Raw genomic sequence first — 17287 nt, 5'->3', positions numbered from 1 at the left:
TGCCTTCTACTATGCTCCAATATACCCAACTCTGAAACCAAGTAAAAAAATTGATTTCCATGGACAAAAAAAACTACTACAATAAATCTTCTGTCCAATAATAATAACAACACAAAACAGTTCTGGAAATCTGTTAACTCCCTTCTCCATCCTGGATCAAAAAGTAACCCCTGCCCTGACCCTACTTTATCTGACAAGGAACTGAACTCTCACTTCAACACTTTCTTTACAGATTCTATAACTAAGCTAACCAAAACATTTCCTAACAATAATCCATCCAACTTCCTAAACTCTCCTAATAACAGCCCCTCTATGTTCCAGCTCAAACCAGTTTCCACAATGTTTATAAAAAAGTTGCTATCCAAACTAAAGCCATGCTCAAATGCCCCTGACAACATTCCCCCCTCCTTCCTCAAATGCGCAGCCGAAGGTATTGCCCTCCCAATTAGCATCCTGATCAACCGATCCTTAAAAGAGTCATATGTACCCAAACTCTGGCGTTCTGCGTACATTTTTCCACTTCACAAAGGAGGTAAAAACACCTCCATTTCTAACGTCCGCCCTATAGCCCTTCTCTTTCCAATATCTAAAATTCTAGAAAATTGTGTTCACCACCAACTTTTACCCTACTTAACTCTGAATCAGCTACTTACTCCCACCCAACACGGTTTCCGCCCTGGCCACAGCACCACAACTGCCCTACTCTCCTTCTTAGAAACTGTTAATCAAGCCCGAGATTCTGGTCTTCTTGTATCCACTGTTCTGTTAGATCTTTCTAAAGCCTTTGACACCATAGCCCACACACACCTTCTCTCTCATCTCTCCAACCTTAATCTCTCCCATAATACTCTTTCCTAGTTCTCCAGTTACCTTTCTGACAGATCTCAGGCTGTCAGATGGAAGGACTCTACCTCTTCCTTCTTACCTACTCTGACCAGTGTTCCTCAGGGATCCATCCTCGGCCCCATACTTTTCAACATCTTCATAAATAACCTTCACTCCGCCCTCCCTGACACTGCAGTCATCCAATACGCTGATGACTCTACCTTAGTCTGTGCTGCCCCAAACTTCTCTGAACTTTTGTCCAAAATTCAAATAGCTTTTTCCACGACAGAAGACTGGATGCACAAAAAAAATCTCTCCCTCAACTCCAATAAATCTAAAATACTAATTTTCCCCCTACCTAGGCTTCTTCATTTGACAAAACCACTTTCAACATCCTAAGCCAAACCAACACTCCTATAGAAGTGGTCCCTCCGCTAAACTCCTTGGCATTATCATTGATGAACACCTCAAATTCGATCTCCACATACAACAAAACTAAAAAAAAAAACACCAAAAGTTAGGCATGCTCTACAGGAATAATCTATTTCTTTCAAACTCCTCTAGGCACACCTTAGCAACCACCTACCTCCTTCCCTCTCTCCTTTATGGTGCCCCTCTTCTAACTAATCTGTCTGCTTCCCTCACCTCTAAACTTGAAGCTTGCTATAACAAGATCTTTAAATTTGCCATTAAATCCAAAACCTCAACCCACCACTGCCTTACCCTTCAATCTCTGAACTGGTTAGAACTCCCTAACCACCTTGACTATCTTCAACTAACAACCGCTCACAAACTAATATTCTATCCAGCTTTATCCAACATCCTTCCTCCTTACATCCCTAACCGATCTTTGAGATCAGAACACCAAAACCTAATCTCCATTCACAGACCTAAACATTCCGCTGGCAAGCTACTACTATCCTTCTCTCTAGGCAAAAAATGGAACTCTGTCCCTCCATCACTGAGGACTATAGCTAACACAGATCACTTCAAGACCCAACTCTACTCACACCTATCCTCCAAATGGATATGTTCCTGCTTTCACCCTATATAAATCATACAGATTTTCTACACTAAGCCCCTCTTTACCCCTTCACATATCTACTCTCAGACTTCATTTCTAATTCCCAAAAATGATTTAGCCAACTCCCAGTTGACTGTAAAGAAGACAATATTGCAAATTATCTAAAAAAAAAAAAAAAAAAAAAAAAATTATGTTCTTGTTATTTTGCACTGTTATTATTATGTATTCTTACTGTTTGTTCTTATTATGTATTCTTACTGTTTGGACATTTACTTGATTGTACTGACTTTGGAGCTTTTCTCCCCGGGCATCCACTGAAAATGGGTACTTCGTGGCCCAGTGGACTTCCCCGGTAATCAAACTGGAATAAATAAAATAAATAAATAAAGCATGACTGGTGTGCAGTGTGGAGTGTGTGCATAGACATCTGCGACTGATATATATGTATAGTACACTGTTACTGCCAGACATGGGCTTCATTTCTGTAAGTGTGGGAGCATGCCCAGTATGACCTTCTGTATTGGATGTGTGAATTCATTCCAGGTATGGTGTACTCCAGTGCAAGCATTTGTGTTCTACACCTAAAACTAGAAACCTGTTTCTGCAGGATATCTGTAGATCGGTTGACAATATGGGGTCACAATGGGCAAAGGATAGTGGGATAATGTAACTAATTGTGTCTGTGCTGCTTCTGCTACATGGTTTTGATGTTAGCAGAGATATTCAGACATATGTACTGTTTTATACTGTGATGTTTTATGTCATCAACTACTGACAGGTATACATATTTTCTTGCAGTAATTTCCTGGGAAACTGAAGATGAATGAAGCTGTGTCCAGTATTCTGGTCTGGAGCCTACATATTTTTGCACAATCATGCCATTCTGGAGGGGGAGCTGCAGACACTTGCTGAAGGGTCTGTGTAAATGGTTCAGCCTCTTGGTACTGTGGTGGCTGAGGATCAAATGCTTGTACATCCATCGGTGTGACAGTATGGCCATATCCTGCTGTGGCCATACCTCACAGCTGTACAGAGTCACACAGGTTACCCAGAGGCAGGGCTCATATTTCCAGTCATTACCCCTTCACATTGTGGTTTACGAGCAGGTTTGTAGCCACCCATTCCTGTGTTTGCAGGCAGGGACAGTATGTGCACATGGCTGAGTTTCAGACTTCACACACTCCATGGCATCCATGCTTCTACCCCCCTATGTTATTCTATCCTCTTCTGAACATTATGCAAACGGTATCTGATAAGTATCCCTATAGTTATCACTTCATCCCAGCAGTATTTAAGGGTTGGTCCACAGTTCATGCAGGGTAGGACGTGGTGGACATGCTACTGGTATTTGTCAACATGGTCTTGCATTTGTGTTCTATGGACTGTGTTATGTTGTTATTTGGGAGTCCATGAGATAACATACATTGGTAGTATGGGTGAAACACAGGCCTTTAACAGAGGACTGTAGAACATTTGGTAGTGATGCAGGCCATATGTAGCAGGCTGGTGCATTGTGTCACTCCTACAATCCCAGGCTGCAAGCCTCTATATTCTCCTGGGGTGACAGGGTAGGTGTGCAAGGTGTTAATGTCAGTAGTTTCTGTCCTTATTGATCCATTGGTATGGCTGCTGGCTGGGTGCTAATTACAACTAGGGACACACCTGCATGGGACACCTCTTCAGCATGCTGCATTTTGTGTCTATTCCCATACAGAGGTGGGGGTCATATTGTACTCATTCCCAACAGCAGGGATAAGACCTGTGAGGTACCTGTGGCTGATGGTGGGGTGAGCTGGGTGCATGTGTGCTATGGAAGCTACTTGCAACTGATTCACAGATATACGTGGGGCATTCCAGTTATGCTGGCTTGTGCAGGGACATCAACAATTTCTCAGTACTTCATACATGTGCCTTTTGTGGTCTGCCAGTGTTTGGCCGGACTACATCAGTATTCCATACTACACAGCCAACTAATGTGCTGCTAACCCATATGTACAATTCCAAAGGTGTGTCCATTTGGCAGTAACATTTTATACACTCTCTGTCTAGTGTACTTCCACCTGTGTACTGTTTGCATGTCTGGGCCCACATTCATGACATGTCCATCTTTCAGATGGTGACACATATTACATCCGAACAAATAGTATGGATTACTGCTGGATTGTGTCTTGCTGGGATTCATTGTGTTTGGCACTGCAGTTGTGAGAACTTGGCCCTGTCATCAACAGTACTGGCCATTGGCCACTGGGACACAACCCTCCTTGCCTACATGCTGGCCCCTTTCACACAATATACAACACACAACAACCTAACACACAGAGCCCTGCATATTGTACATGTGCTACAATCTATCCTGCTACTTTGGCCAGCTCAGGTAATCTGTGCTCCACTGTCATTATACCTACACATACGTGTTACTACATTTCTACATAGGATTGTGTGTGTGGGGGGGGGCACACCTGACAACTGTAAACATTTGCTATGACTGTACTGGTATTTCAGGTACTCCATTTCATTCTGTATTCTGACCTATCATGCAGACTAGAGGCATATCAGTGTACTACAGTTTTTAGGTTTTGTTGACCTACATTTCAGTTTCAGAATTCTTACCCTTCAGAACTAACATCCTACTGCCTGACCTGTTTTAGTCTGTCTGTGTAGGTCTGGAGGGGGGCTGTTCTCCATAGCCATCAATCAAAGGCCTTAGCACAGCCTTTCTTTGTGTTTGTCTACACCTGCCCTGCTGGCTGAGACTTTTGTTGGGTATGTGAGCCTCACTGACATGCATGTGTGTGTCCTATGGACACACATTTGGACCACCACATGTTCTGCAGGGGGGTTTGTCACCTTGTCTAATACTGCCTACTATTTTGACACCAGTATTTGTTAAGGATTTCATGCTGCCGATATAGGTGTCTACTATCTGCTGCCATCCCATTCAGCCACCTGACTCCCTAACATGCTCACATCCATACCATAGATACAATTAGTAGAACATACTACTACATTCAGCAGTTGATAGTGAGCATGACTTGCCTTGTGGCTGTGCCAGTATTGAGGATGGTGCTGGAGGGCTGACTATGTCAGCTGCACATAGTACACTCCCTATACATGGTTAAGCACAGCTAGTGTCATGTTTCCCTTTTACTGCATGTGCGAGTCGGAGTGAGGTGTCATTCCCTGGGTTCCTGCCTTGTCAGTGTATGTGCAATGCGTTGCCTCTTTGCCAAGGCCTGGGCATACTGGGCATGCCTCCTTCTGCCTACTGGGACAGGCTCAGGTTGTTCCTCCTCTGAGTCACTCTGTGCCTGTGCTGGCCTTGGCAATGGTGAGGGGCTGTGTGGCCCTGCCCCATGCTGTTCCTGCTGCAGCTATTTCCACAGGATCATATTGTGTAGCATGGCACATACAATGACAATCTGGGTACATGTAGCTGGTGAGTACTGCAAGGCTCCACCGGATATGTCCAGACACCGGAACCATGACCTCAGCATCCCAAACACATGCTCTATTATGATTCTGGTCTGTGCATGTGCCTCATTATGGAGTTCTTGTTTGGGTGTGTGTGGATTTCTGATGTGTGTCATCAGCCACGGCTCCAGTATGTAACCAGCATCCCCCGCTAGGTGGCCATATAGGATTTCTCCATTGGCAAATCTCTGGTACAGCTGCATCATATGCCAGATGTGGGAGTCGTGATAGCTTCCAGGGCTGCCAGCACACACATTCATTATAATTCCCTGGGCATCGCACATGACCTGGCCATTGATGGAAGGGAAGCCCTTGTGGTTTATGTAGACTCTACCCTGCTTGCCAGGTGGTGCTTTGATGTGTATGTATGTGTGCAGTCTATAGCACCCACTATCTCAGGGTATTCTGCTATTTGGTGGAAGAGACGCATATTGTTGGTCAACGCCTCACAGGTTTTGAGGAAATATATATGCTCACCGGCATGTGCTGACATGGTATCCAGGAACTGGTGGAGTACCCTAAATGCTGATGGCTGTGAGATCCCTATGATATCCCCTTTGAAAGGTACCTGTGGCTAGTATTCTTAAGCCTACACATACCTTGGTATCTACTAGGTTGGGTTCCCCTCTGTTAGTTCTGTGTGTGAGACGTGGCCGGCGCAGCTCAACAATTTCCTGTAGGAGGTCCCTGTCCACCCTATAGTGCTTCACTATCTCCAGCTCTTGTAGACCCTGGTAGGTTACGCTGGGTATGTACACTCTTCTCCTTCTCCTCACTGTGGGTTGGTCATCAGCATTCTCATCCTCACCACTCTCAACCTCTTCCACATGTTGATTTATGAGAGGAAAAGCAGGCCCTACCATTTTGTTACTTTTGTTAGTTAAAATTTCCAATTTGTGTACACCAGTGGTGTAGAGTTTGTGGGAAAAAACAGAGGGAAAGGTGTTTGCATAGTTTATAGCAGTGTGCTGGGCTGGGCTGGACTGCTATCTGCGTAATTGGCGGATTCTAATACATTTCACCTGGCAGCTATGCTAGTTCTCCTTGATTACCTTCCTACTGCTGTTTTCCCTTCCCATTGCCTTCCTATTTAAGCCCATAGGCATGCCGCACAAACCCAGTGCTCAGATGTGAATCGAGCTGCTGTTTCCTGGTTTAATTTTTTTTTAAACCCAGTGCATGGTGTGCACACCCGTTTAGGCAATGTAAAGACGGCTAGGCAGCTTCAGACACACCCCTTTCCTTAGCTCTGCTAAGCTAAGGTCAAACCCAAGCCACAGAGCTCCAATAAGCTTACAGTATGCCTGGCACACCCCTTTATGATGTCAGCTAACTCTTAGGCTTGCACCATGGTTTTCCTGCACCTACACGGTTGGGTGCTGGCTAGCAATGAGGGGAAATCTGTGATTCAGTATCATTCCCCTCATTTGCATAGAATTGACTGTTATTGCCTAGTTACAAGTCTAACAGTGAGCCTTCCAGCTTAGCAACCACTCTTCAGTGGCCTTGTTGTCTTCTGCCTGCCATTGACTATAATGGCAAAATTGTGATTTTGCCTAAAATGCTTTTTTCAAGGTTTTATTTTTATTTTCAGGCCGATCCCATTTGCGCGCCACTGGCCCTACAGTTAAACATCCCAAAATCGGCCAAAAAGAAAATAAAAGTTATTTTTTGTTAATTTGAACCTATTTTCCATGTCAATTGCCATATATTTGGCCATTGGCATGCCTTCCCACATTATAAGCACCCTTTATTTGGAGCTGTCATGGCTCCGTTTTGTAGTTTGCAGAAATGTACTCGATTACTAGCTGAATACATTTCTGCAGGTTACACTACTACTGCACAGATGGCTGCCAGCTTCCTGGATTGCTAATTCACCTCATTTGCATGGCTTTTCTTGCAAATGGGGTAATTAACATACAGGAGCTTTGTCCGTGCAGGAATAGTGCAGGAGTGCTCGCGCACATCCCGGGAGCTTGTTCCTGGATCTCTCGGCGGCCATATTGCCTCCAGCAGCTCTTGCACTATTCCTGCACACCATGCAGAGCTTGCTGAATCCTTGGGATTAAGTTTCACTAACACCTCTTCATAACAAAGTTCCTTAAATCCTGCCAGCAGTTATGTGAACACCCTTTGTATACATTGCAGCTTCTTAATCTGAGTGCAAAAAGATCCACGGTACTCTGTCGTAGGTCTTACAACAGACAAATATAAAGATACAAGAACTGTAGGTAATCTATTGGAAAAATAATGCCTAATATTACTCAATATACAGTTCACCTGCTCAGGACATTAGATAAATGATCATTCAGTTTTATCTTGACTTCCACAGTAACTTTTTGATCTTTCTTGAAATCCACATCAGCAAGAATATGACCATCAAAGGAGTAGAGATATTTGCAATCTGATTTTCTAAACTGAATCCCTGAACATTTCCTAGTGTTAGAGCTCATGCTGGAGTTTTTAGATCAGTGAATTAAATGATCCAAATATCCTTGCAGATTTGTATGGTCATACATATTGGAAATAACTCCACCAATATTTGTGTCATCAGAATATTTAGCTAGTCAAACTCCGTTTCTGGAAAATGTATCACATAAATCTCAAACAGCACTGGTCCAATTATGGAAATCTGAAGAACTTTTCTAAAAATACTATCTGGCTCTAAAAAAGAACTCTTAAACCCTTTATCTTGCAATTTCTACATGTGCAGGTAATTATATAGGGGTTAAACTTAACAATCAAATATTGCCTCCATAATATCCCCATAAGAAACAGAGTCAAGGGCCCCTAGTGAAATCAAAGTGCACAATATCAACTGGATCCACTTGACTAGGAGAAAATACACACACACACACACACACACACACACACACACACACACACACACACACACACACACACACACACACACAAAAATTACTGAAAACTAATTTCGCTGAATCTCATTTCACTGAACTGCAGTTAGTATATATGATACTGTGTAGAGTACTGTAAGGTATATGTCCTTCTCCCCACTGTAGTGCGATCCTGCAGTTAGTATATATAGTTAGGGGGGTGTGGGGGGCACAGTCCCTCACATTGGGGGTGGGGGGTGTAGCCCCCCTTGTTTGTTTTATATTGTATTTTACCAAAAACTTCAAAACAATAACAATACATTTTAAACACTAGACATGCATAGTTACAACACCAATGACTAACTCTCTCCAAAAGACAATATGTACTCAAAATAAGTGGGTGCCTATGCCCCCAAACTCCCCCTAATGTGAGGGCCTGTGCCCCCCCACACCCCACTAGCTATATATACTAACTCCAGGATTGCACTACAGTGGGGAAAAGGCCATTTACCTTTTACTTACCTTGCAGTACTCTACACAGTGCCATATATACTAACTGCACTTCAGTTAAATGAGATTCAGTGAAATGAGCTTTCAGTAATTTGAGTTTTCAGCAAAGTGGTCAGGGTGAAATGAAATTCAGTGAAATGAGATTCAATGAAACAAAGTAGACCCACCTAGACCTTGCAAAGGCTTTCGACACAATACCCCACTCGGGTATTGTAGAAAAACTTACCAGCTTAAATGTAAACCCATATGTCACAAGATGGGTTGCAAACTGGCTTAAGGACAGAACCCACAGGGTTAGAGTTGCTGGCGCTGTGTCAGACTCCAAGCCGGTCACAAGTGGTGTCCCACAGGGCTCGGTCCTTGGCCCCCTATTGTTTGGCATCTACTTCTCAGAAGTACAGGCCAACATGGGAGGACTTTGGCTGACAAAGTTTGCAGGCGACTGCAAACTGGGCGCCATAGTGGAAAGTGCATCGGACATGGATATCCTTCAGAAGGGACTCACGGAAACAGATAGCTGGTGCCAGAGCCATGGCCTGAAGTTAAACGCCAAAAATGTATAGTCATACCCTTCGGGAAAAACAAGGTAACCCCAAGCTACCATATAGGTGGCAATCCACTAAGCACAGAAGAGGTTATCAGGGACCTGGGGACCCAGGTTGACAGTGGGCTTTCTTTTGACACTCACATTGCTAAAGTGGTTAGAAAGACCTTCTACATTGCCCACCTGATCATGAAGGGATTCACATCCAGATCTAGTGAGGTCATTGTTCCCCTGTACTCTTCACTTATCAGACCAATGATCGAGTACAATGCCCCATTCGGGATGTATCTCACCCGACATCTGCAGCAATTGGAGAGACCCCAAAAGTTCCTCACCAAAAGGATAAAGGGACTCCAAAATCTGTCATATGCTGCCAGATTGAAGAAACTCCAGCTCTATTCAGTCGCATACCGTCTGCTCAGAGGTGACATGTGTCTGACATACAAGGCCATGTCCAACCCGGAATTAATGGACATGCTCCACCTCAAAAATCCAAATCCACCAAAACCACTAGAGCAAGCGACTTAAACCTTAGCACGGATATAAATAGGACGTGCTGGAGGGATAGATTTATCACTCAGAGACTCCCTATGCTGTGGAATAAAATCCCGGTCCATGTGAGGCAGAGCACCTCGCTGACTCTGTTCAAGAGAAATCTAGACCTGTGGATGGGAGATCGTAGGTTTACCCCAGGAATCAACTCTGTGTCACTGCTGGACAGAGGCACAACAAACTAATGGGCACAGTATTTTTTCATATAAGGGGTGGCGTAAGCCACAATAATTTGGGCTAGGCTTATAAATGCCTTAGGGCAGATAGCCTAGTATAAACCTATGAACCTATATATACATATGGGTTCACTTCAATTCACTGAACTTTCAATTCACTGACTTTCATTTCACTGACACCATTTAACTGAAATTCATTTCACTGAAACTTCATTTCACTGAAAGTTCATTTCACTGACAAGTATTATTACAAAGTAAATGGAATATGCCCCCTTCCCCACTGTAGTGCGACCCTGGAGTTAGAATATATAGTTAGGGGGGTGTGGGGGGCAGAGCCCCCCACATCGGGGGTGTGGGGGTGCAGCCCCCCACTTACTTTTCTTTTACTAAGCAATATTATATCAAAACATAAGAATATCATATTCAGTCTGCTGCAAGAGATACAGAAGTCTGACTTACAAAAGCCACACCCCCCTAACTATATATTCTAACTCCAGGGTCGCACTACAGTGGGGAAGGGGAATATTCCATTTTATTGCTAATAATAGTTGTCAGTGAAATGAACTTTCAGTGAAATGAAGTTTCAGTGAAATGAATTTCAGTGAAATGGTGTCAGTGAAATGAAAGTCAGTGAATTGAAAGTTCAGTTAACTGAAGTGAACCCATACATATATATATATATATATATATATATATATATATATATATATATATATATATATATATATATATATAAATAATATTAAACCAAACAACACTGCAGCACGACAGTACACTACAGTGGGGATAAGGGAATATACCTGTTTCCCCTATGTAGTGCGATCTCGGAGTTAATATATATAAAGTAGTCGGGGTGTTTTTTCTTTGGTTTAATATCACACTGTTGGGCAAAGCAGCTGTGATCAGAACCACCCGCAGATACACATGTACTTTGGTATATAGTCTGAAATAAGACATATGGCTGAGTTCAAATTTACAGCAGAATTTAAATGTTTCTGAATCATTTGATTGTCCTGTTTTGCCTCATTCTCATACACAACACATAATTATGTGGTCATTAGTATTGCACCTGCCCAGAGTATGGTTGCCATGATGAATTCGCACCTTCCTGGTGTACGGTTACCATGATGAAAGGCTACCATGGCAGCAGCAATGAAGGTTTTGTCCATTGTGATGTTAAAGGAAGAGATGAATCAAGTGACAAAACGTTCACTTTATCAGCCTGTCAGTGTCCCCATTTTCACCTATGCTCGTATACTACAAGAAATGACTAGAAAAATGAGACTGTAGATAAGAGTTAACTTGGCTAGGCTTGTAATGGCCGTGCGGCCATTAGCCTAGTAACTGCCTATGATCCTATAATCCTATGATCCTAAGAGGAGGAAATGGGGTTCTTTCACTTGATTGCTGACAGAAGATGTTTAGCAATCCACAGAACCTTGGAGTAGCACTGTTGTTGCACTTGTCTAAGAGAAGTGTGTTGAAACATTTGGGCACCATGACAAAAATCTTGCTGGGCTCTTCTCACTGGAGGTGTGTCAAGTGCAACTTACTAGGAGAAGGACCTAGGGCAGATCCAGGGCAGACTAGACAGATTATATGTCTATTGATCTCCTAGGTTGCAGTCTGCTGCAAGAGATACAGAAGTCTGACTTACAAAAGCCACAATAGTCAGCAGGCAAGAAGTTTAGAAAAATGTATAGACTGATGTTGGTATATGTTTGGAGGAGGAGTGGTATAAAATGGGAGTGTAGCTTAAAATTTTATCATGCTGCTTCTCTGCATATATGCCAAGCTTATATATAAATATATATATATATATATATATATATATATATATATATATATATATATATATATATAAAGCTAAATCTAAAGACCATTAAACTTTTCATTTTGGGAACCGGGTTTAATAGACTTGAATAGATTGCTAGAATAGAATGGCTGTTGTCAATTTCTTACTAATACGGAAGTCAGTGCTTGCTATTAATAGTGTTCTGCTTCAGTTAGGTTTTACACACACACACACACACACACACACACACACACACACACACACACACACACACACACACACACACACACACACACACACACATGCACAGGCACACGCACACACGCACGCACACGCTCACGCACACGCACACACACACACACACGCACACGCTCACGCACACGCACACACACACATATACATCGCGCGCGCACACACACACACACACACACACACACACACACACACACACATGCCTATCTATCTATATATGTAGAGAGAGAGAGAGAGAGAGATATGTGTGTGTGTATATTTCTCTTTAGAGAGGTGGATGGTTGGATATGAGAATGCAAATCATTCATGTAAATGGAGCAATGTTCTATCAGCAAAATCTAAATAGATCGAGTCAATAAAACATGTAGAAGATGGAAATCAAGATAGCCCCACCAGATATTAGACTTATTTATTTTTGTAAGGAAGTCCTTCTATATTGCACAACTTATAAATAAAGGGATTGTGTCCAGATCTAGGGATGTCACTGTCCCCTTTTACTTAGCCCTCATTTGGCAAGTTATTGAACAGAAAGCTCCTCTTTGCATATATCTGTCCAGATACATGCAAAAACTACTGAAGCACCCACAGAGATACCTTACTGAAAGGATACAAAGTGTAAACAACATGTCCTACATGGACGGACTCAAAACCCTGTCACTATAGTCAGTATCCTACAGACTGCTAAGAGATGATCTGTGTCTGGCATACAAGGCATCGACCAACTCATTACTGATGAATTTACTGCACATCAGCAAGTCAAATGGCATAAGAAACACTGTGTCTAGGGATCTGAACCTCTTCTTCAACATCAACAGAACAGTTTGGATATATCCTGCAGAGGATACTGCTTCTGTGGAACAGACTCCCCGTCCACATAAAACAAAGTTCATCCCTGAACATATTCAGGTACAACTTAGATCTATGGATGGGAAACAGAAAATTTACCCCAGGACTATCCCCTATATTACTAAAGGAGAGGGGCCGTTCCTAAATGCTGTATCCAATGCATGGATCTCCTCAAATTATCTATGGTATGATTCCAATTGTTCTCATTAGGGGTAATATATAATTATCGAGTAATGGATAGGTAAGGCCAATCTATAACCAAATAGGATTGGTTACTTCAGGCACAAAAAGGGAACTTGGCAAGCCTTAAAATGACCCACAAGTGCAGCTAGCCTAGTACTTACCTATGAACCTATGAAACCTATAATGAGCGATTTCATTGTTTCATGCATTGCCCATTGTCTTTTTATTAATGGATGATGGTACAATTTCCAATAAAACCGATAAAACAAAGTAGCCATGCTGAAGTATTTTGTACATGAGACTGAAGATGCTAAAAAGTCACACAGACACACAGACAATTATAGTTGTAAGGGAGTATACAAGGCCATCTATTTATTTATGTATGTAACTAACCAGATTTCTGTAATGTTTGATTCATGTCAAGGATGTGTCTATGTATGTTGTTGCACACTGAATTTTTATGGCATGATTATTTGCACAGTTAGTCTCCTCAAAGGGCTTATAATACCTTAAAATGGAATTCATGCTGCATGATGTGGACACAAGAGTAAAAAGCTGTGTAGAAGTCAAAATCTGATTTACTTGGTCTACTTTCTGTTTAGCCATAGCCCAACCAGTGGTAATTGTAACAGCTCCCGCAGCCCTTGGAAGTGGACCAACTTCCATGACCTGTATGACCTGCAGAACTACTGTTGTGACTAAAGTGAGCCACAAACCAGGAGCGCTGGCATGGATGATGTGCATTATACTCTTCATTTTGGGGTAAGCATGTTTATTACTCTGTTTCTTTAATTAATTAATTAATTAATTAATTAATTAATTAATTAATTAATTAATTAAACATTGTTAGATGAGTCAGTGGTTTGCTCCAAATGGCTTTTTTCAGCCACAAACTGGGCGGCATTTACAAAGTGATGATACTAAAACATTTTGTCAATTACTACGCACATTAATATTGTGTGATGTATTTAACAGATACATTATTTGTAGGTACACGTGCCTGCATGCATGCATCATTACACTGTTAAAGCAACAAAGAATTATTGCAGATCACCATGAAGTATTATCCTCACACAACACCACTGCAAATCAAAGCTGTAACTAGGTGGCTCCTTTAAACTGAGATTGAGGACCAAAAAGAAAAAGCATATTATTCCAAAGTTAAAGACCAAAGACCAGATAAGAAAATAATAACGCCAAAAGCATCTCTTCTAAGCTGTAAAACTATAAAAAAGAGCTTTAAAAGCAGAAAACAAATTAATTTGGCAATACTTAACAATTGCTGATTGGCCACTACTGCCATGGCTGTTTAAAAGAATCCTGGTACTTCACATGCACCCACTTGGCCATTAATAAGCACTGCTGATAAAGTCTTCTTGAGAGGTTGCCCATGGGGCATCAGCCTCCATCACCCTACCCTAGTTATAGTATGGTTGCAGATTACCACACATATCCAAAACAGGAATGCAATAACTGTTAGATACTAAAGTGAAAGAGGATTCCTTAGATGTTGGGAAAATACAGAGATATATTCATTCTTAATTTAAGTGTACAACTTTTCCCGAATATAAAGTACACTACTTTTAATGCACTACTTAGACTATTCCATGACGCAGGCTAAACTTATTGAGGGATTTTTCTTCTCATGCTTTTGAATGATGGCCATAGCAGTAAGTAGTTAATACCAACAGCTGATACAGTGAATATGCAGCACTAGTGTGTAATTTGGAGGCAATATGGGAGACAGTACCCGATACAGAAAAGATCAAAAGTGGCAGAGTTGATTTGCAAAGTTGCCATAGCAGTCATTAATAACTAGTTGACCTTTGGTTACACAAGACACAGATAATGAGTACTGTTAGTAGGACTAATGAATTGACATTCTATTGGTGACAACTTTTATAACAGAGGTGTTATATCAGGAACTGAGTGCAATAATTGACAGGCAATACTGCTGCCAGCCTTAGCAATTCTGGGGTCCAATTTTGACCATTTTTAGTGAGGCCCCATCTAACACCCCACTTCTACCAACACTTACTGGCTTCTTGAACTTAAGACTATTTCAGATTATTTATCAGGAATGTATGCTATTATTGTGTATAAACACAGAAAAATATATTTATTAGCTTATGTTTTGTCATAAGACATGTTAAAACAGAAGTAAACTACTGGACTCCTTGGTTACCCACCATTCCAACAACTCTAAAGTTGCCCTCTCAGGATCTGCTTAACTCACCAAGGCATCCTGTAAGGAGTTTGTTTGATGGGTCGCTGAGGTCCTATGTCAGCAATATGTTTCACCAGGGGGTTGAGCCCCGATGGGTATGCCCTGATAGTTGCACCCTGGCTTACATGCAAACATATTCCCAAACTCTGTAGTACTGCCTAGATCACCTGAACTTGGGTAGCAGACAGGTGCATGCCCCCTTTATATCTCCCCTTTTTTGAAAATCTTACTGTATTTTATTTTTTCTGTCTCAATCCTCTCATTTGACTCATGCCTTACTCACCTTCACATCCGTTGCCCAGTAATTGTACCTACTTGATATTGTCTATTATTTTCTCTGTAGAAACATTACACTTCAAAATATGACAGCATACAGGTACTCTTTGTACCTATTTTACTACTTATTTTACTGACAGAATTTTTGTATCACATCTACTTTTGTGTTTGTGTTACATACTGTCTTTGCTTAAAATTTTCTGTATGTTTGCTCTTATATTATTTATGTTGCATTTGCATTGATACTGATTAAGGTTTATTCTTTGTTTGTTTTCCATTGTGTTACTGTTCTGACACATTCAACAAAGTGAATCATTTTTCTAACGCCTCAACCTCCCACCACTCAGTACAACCCCCTCATGTTTCACTTCTCTGAGATTATTTTGCTCCTGTCTGTGACTGCTCAAAGTATTTCTCTCCTATACTGCTGAATTGGTAACATTCTGTCACATATCTTACTGATCAAAGTTGCCTGTCATCACAGTATCTGCCTCTTTTAAACTTACCAGTGTTTGGTTTCATGTAGTCTGAGACTAATTACTGTAACTTTATTCATTAGCAATCATTCATAAATGCCACATTAGCAAGAAAAAATAAAGAAAACAGCACCTCTCTATCAGTCCTCAAACCAAGCCAGGTCTTATCTTCTGCTACAGTAATTGGAGTGGCAAACCAAACCAGATAGTTAATCCAAACATTGTTTGGGTTAAAACTCTGTTGAGCACTCGGAAACAGCAACTTACTACCATGGGAGTAGGAGCAGCTGACACTCTGAGCCATAAAAGAGACACAAAGTTGCTTCTACTAATAATACTAGAATACTAACAAATGCAGTGCATGATGGGAAATTTTGTGTTCCACTAACAAGACTTGCAACTACTACAGAAAAAAGACTACCAGTAGGAAAATGCTTTGCACTTTGCTGTAGTGTTTCTGAGGCAAATCTCTGAGTCATGTAAGGCATAATGACCCTGTCATGCCTAATAAGGGGTTCCCTCAGAAAGTGGATCCCTGCTGGGCACAAATTGCTCGAACTGGCTTAAGGCCAGCTCAGGGTAGCAGCTTTTCTTACTTCAGAGGTCAAGGAAGGTGGGAATTATTGTCACATTTAAGTTGTTTGAGTGTTTTATCTACTACTTGGTTAGTATAGAGAGCAAAATAGACTTGTGTTAGCATTAAATGAGTATCTGAGGGGACTGTCATGCACAGAGGATCAGTTATTGATGGGACTGGTTGGAAAATGTGTGTCAGTTATTAAATTAATCTCAGTAAGCAATTCCCATAGGGTACTGAACAGCTCATTTCATGCCGCCCTCCGGCTCCTCAAACTGAGCATTCTTGGAGATAGTAAGGAGGTCACCCTCAGCCCAGTGTGTTGGACGGGGAATTATGGGCTTATTAATGAGAAGTAAGCTGATGGTCAGGAGGCAGCAGGTAAAGAATGATTAAAAAAATAAAACAAGAAGCTGTTAGAGAGCAAAGCATTTACAGTGTTTGACAGGAAAACATTGAAAAAGCCTAATGCTTATTTTATGGTTCACTTGTACTTTGCAAGGCATCAAAGCTTGGTCTATGAGTAAACTAGCTGACCTTGGAGGCCATTTTGAGTCTAGCCAGCTTTCTTTCAAAGTGGCCAATCAGGCTCTGAAATTTGTGCCGGTGACCTAAACACATTATCTATTATGCCAACCCCCAACCCTTCATGCTGCAAGATTCTACAAATATTAAGGAAGGATGGACGTAAGATGATTTTGTGAGTTATACAGATT

The 17287-nt window shown here is 41.6% G+C and overlaps 1 protein-coding gene across 3 annotated transcripts in view; it reads left to right on the top strand.

Annotated features, from left to right (window-relative positions):
- Positions 1 to 17287, top strand: part of LOC122794684 (lipopolysaccharide-induced tumor necrosis factor-alpha factor homolog) — a 260987-nt gene that overhangs the window by 225981 nt on the left and 17719 nt on the right. For 2 of the 3 annotated variants that reach the window (XM_044063311.1, XM_044063310.1), the window contains exon 3: positions 13618 to 13777. The exons of the other annotated variant lie outside the window; for it this stretch is intronic. In XM_044063311.1, the coding sequence (XP_043919246.1) occupies positions 13618 to 13777 (160 nt within the window). The remainder of the gene's footprint in view (positions 1 to 13617; positions 13778 to 17287) is intronic. 3 annotated transcript variants of the gene reach the window in all.

This window comes from Protopterus annectens, chromosome 2.part1, assembly GCF_019279795.1.
Source record: "Protopterus annectens isolate FY-2018-M chromosome 2.part1, PAN1.0, whole genome shotgun sequence".
In the NCBI taxonomy this organism is placed as follows: domain Eukaryota; kingdom Metazoa; phylum Chordata; order Ceratodontiformes; family Protopteridae; genus Protopterus; species Protopterus annectens.
The sequence above is the reverse complement of the archived record's forward strand: the minus strand, read 5'-3'. Positions and strand labels throughout refer to the sequence as shown.